At 36.2% G+C, this 1844-nt stretch overlaps 1 protein-coding gene across 1 annotated transcript; it reads left to right on the forward strand.

Annotated features, from left to right (window-relative positions):
- The first annotated feature begins 323 nt into the window (after positions 1-323).
- LOC123241107 (olfactory receptor 52B4-like) lies at positions 324-1274 on the forward strand. The gene has a single exon (XM_044668810.1). It carries the CDS (start codon positions 324-326, stop codon positions 1272-1274), a length of 951 nt encoding a protein of 316 aa, XP_044524745.1.
- Positions 1275-1844: the final 570 nt, after the last annotated feature.

The following is a 1844-nucleotide window of genomic DNA, read 5'->3' on the forward strand; positions in this document are numbered from 1 at the left end:
ATAGCATCTAACTCAATAAATATAATCTGAGCTGAGAATGTGCTTAATATGAATGATTATAGGAGATGTTAATCCTCCTTTCTCAGAGAATAACAAAGCTAATTAGAAAGAAAAAGTAAAGGGAAGGAATACAATTTTAAATATTTTAAATATTTATATCTGAAAGATTTATGGTTCCTTTTGAGTGGCTATTATCAAATGGCACACTTACAAAAGTTACTATGTGTTTGGTTAAAGAAAAAGAATAAACATGTGTAAAAAATCATAAGTATTAGACCCATTCTTTAATTTGAGATATTACTATCTTGACAGGGTGACCTGCCATGACCGTGGCCATCGCTAACATCACTGTCATAAGTCACACCTATTTCTACCTTCTGGGCATTCCTGGCCTGGAAGATCAGCACATTTGGATCTCAATCCCATTTTTTACCTCTTATACTATTGCACTCCTTGGTAACATCCTCCTCATCTTCATTGTTGTCACAGATCACAGCCTTCATGAACCCATGTATATTTTCCTATGCATGTTGGCTATACTTGACATTGGGCTTTCTACCATTACAATCCCTAAAGCCTTGGCTATTTTTTGGCTTAATTCAGGAGGTATATCCCTAGATGGTTGTATTACTCAGTTATTCTTCATCCATTCCACCTTCATTGCTGAATCAGGAATTCTTCTGGCAATGGCATTTGACCGCTACATTGCAATTTGTTACCCACTGAGATACACAATGATCCTTAACACCTCAGTGATTATGAAACTTCTTATAGTTGTCTATATTAGAGGTGTTGTTACCATATTTCCAATAATATTCCTTTTGAAGAGGTTAACTTTCTGTAAAAATAACCTTCTCCCACACACATATTGTGAACATATTGGTTTAGCCAAGTATGCTTGTGCCAACATTCGAGTGAATATCTGGTATGGTTTATTTGTCCTTTTGATGACTGTGGTACTAGACATTATTCTCATTGTGGCATCCTACTTTATGATTCTCCATGCCATTTTTCGGATCCCCTCTCAGGATGCTCGTCACAAAGCACTCCATACCTGTGGCTCCCATATATGTGTCATCTTACTCTTCTACATCCCAGGAATTTTCACAGTTGTGGTCCAAAGGTTTGGCAAACAGATCCCACCTTATATCCACATCCTAATAGCTAATGTCTGCTTGCTGGTTCCTCCTGTGATGAACCCCATCATATATGGGATCAAGACCAAACAAATAAAGAATCGTATATATCTTCTGCTGTTTCAGAGACAAGGATGAACTTGGTAGTGACAGTGAGGTGAAGCTCTTATTAAAGGTGTTAAGCAGCAAAAGCAATGGTTTTTAACAAAAGGAGTATAGGAAGGGTTAGATATGACAATGTAAAAAAATTTTGAGGCACAATTGTGTGGTGGAAAATGTCTAAGATTTAGAGTCTGATGAGGTATTTTTGTGTGTAAACTTAGGGACAATTGCCTTAACTTCTTTGGATTTCAGTATCCTGAAGAGCCTTCATTCAAACAAGAGAAGTCAAAACTAATTCTTTTCTAAACTTTCCTATTTTAGTTGAAAGCACCACCTTTCTTTTCTCAGTTTTATCATTTTTTGTTCATCCTCAGTTCCTTTTTCTCTCTTCCCTCACATAGTCATCCATTTGCCAAATCTTGTCTCATGTCTAGAATACATTGACTTCTCACCACCACCTCTTACCCTCTCTTCATGAATCCCCTCAAATACCATCTTCTACATGTATCCATTCCTCTTTTGTATCCCTTTCATGCTTCTGCTCCTTAACTGTAATGTATTTAACTACATTCAATATATATATATATATACATTTATTCATTCTCA

Source organism: Gracilinanus agilis, chromosome 3, assembly GCF_016433145.1.
Source record: "Gracilinanus agilis isolate LMUSP501 chromosome 3, AgileGrace, whole genome shotgun sequence".
Classification (NCBI taxonomy): Eukaryota; Metazoa; Chordata; class Mammalia; order Didelphimorphia; family Didelphidae; genus Gracilinanus; species Gracilinanus agilis.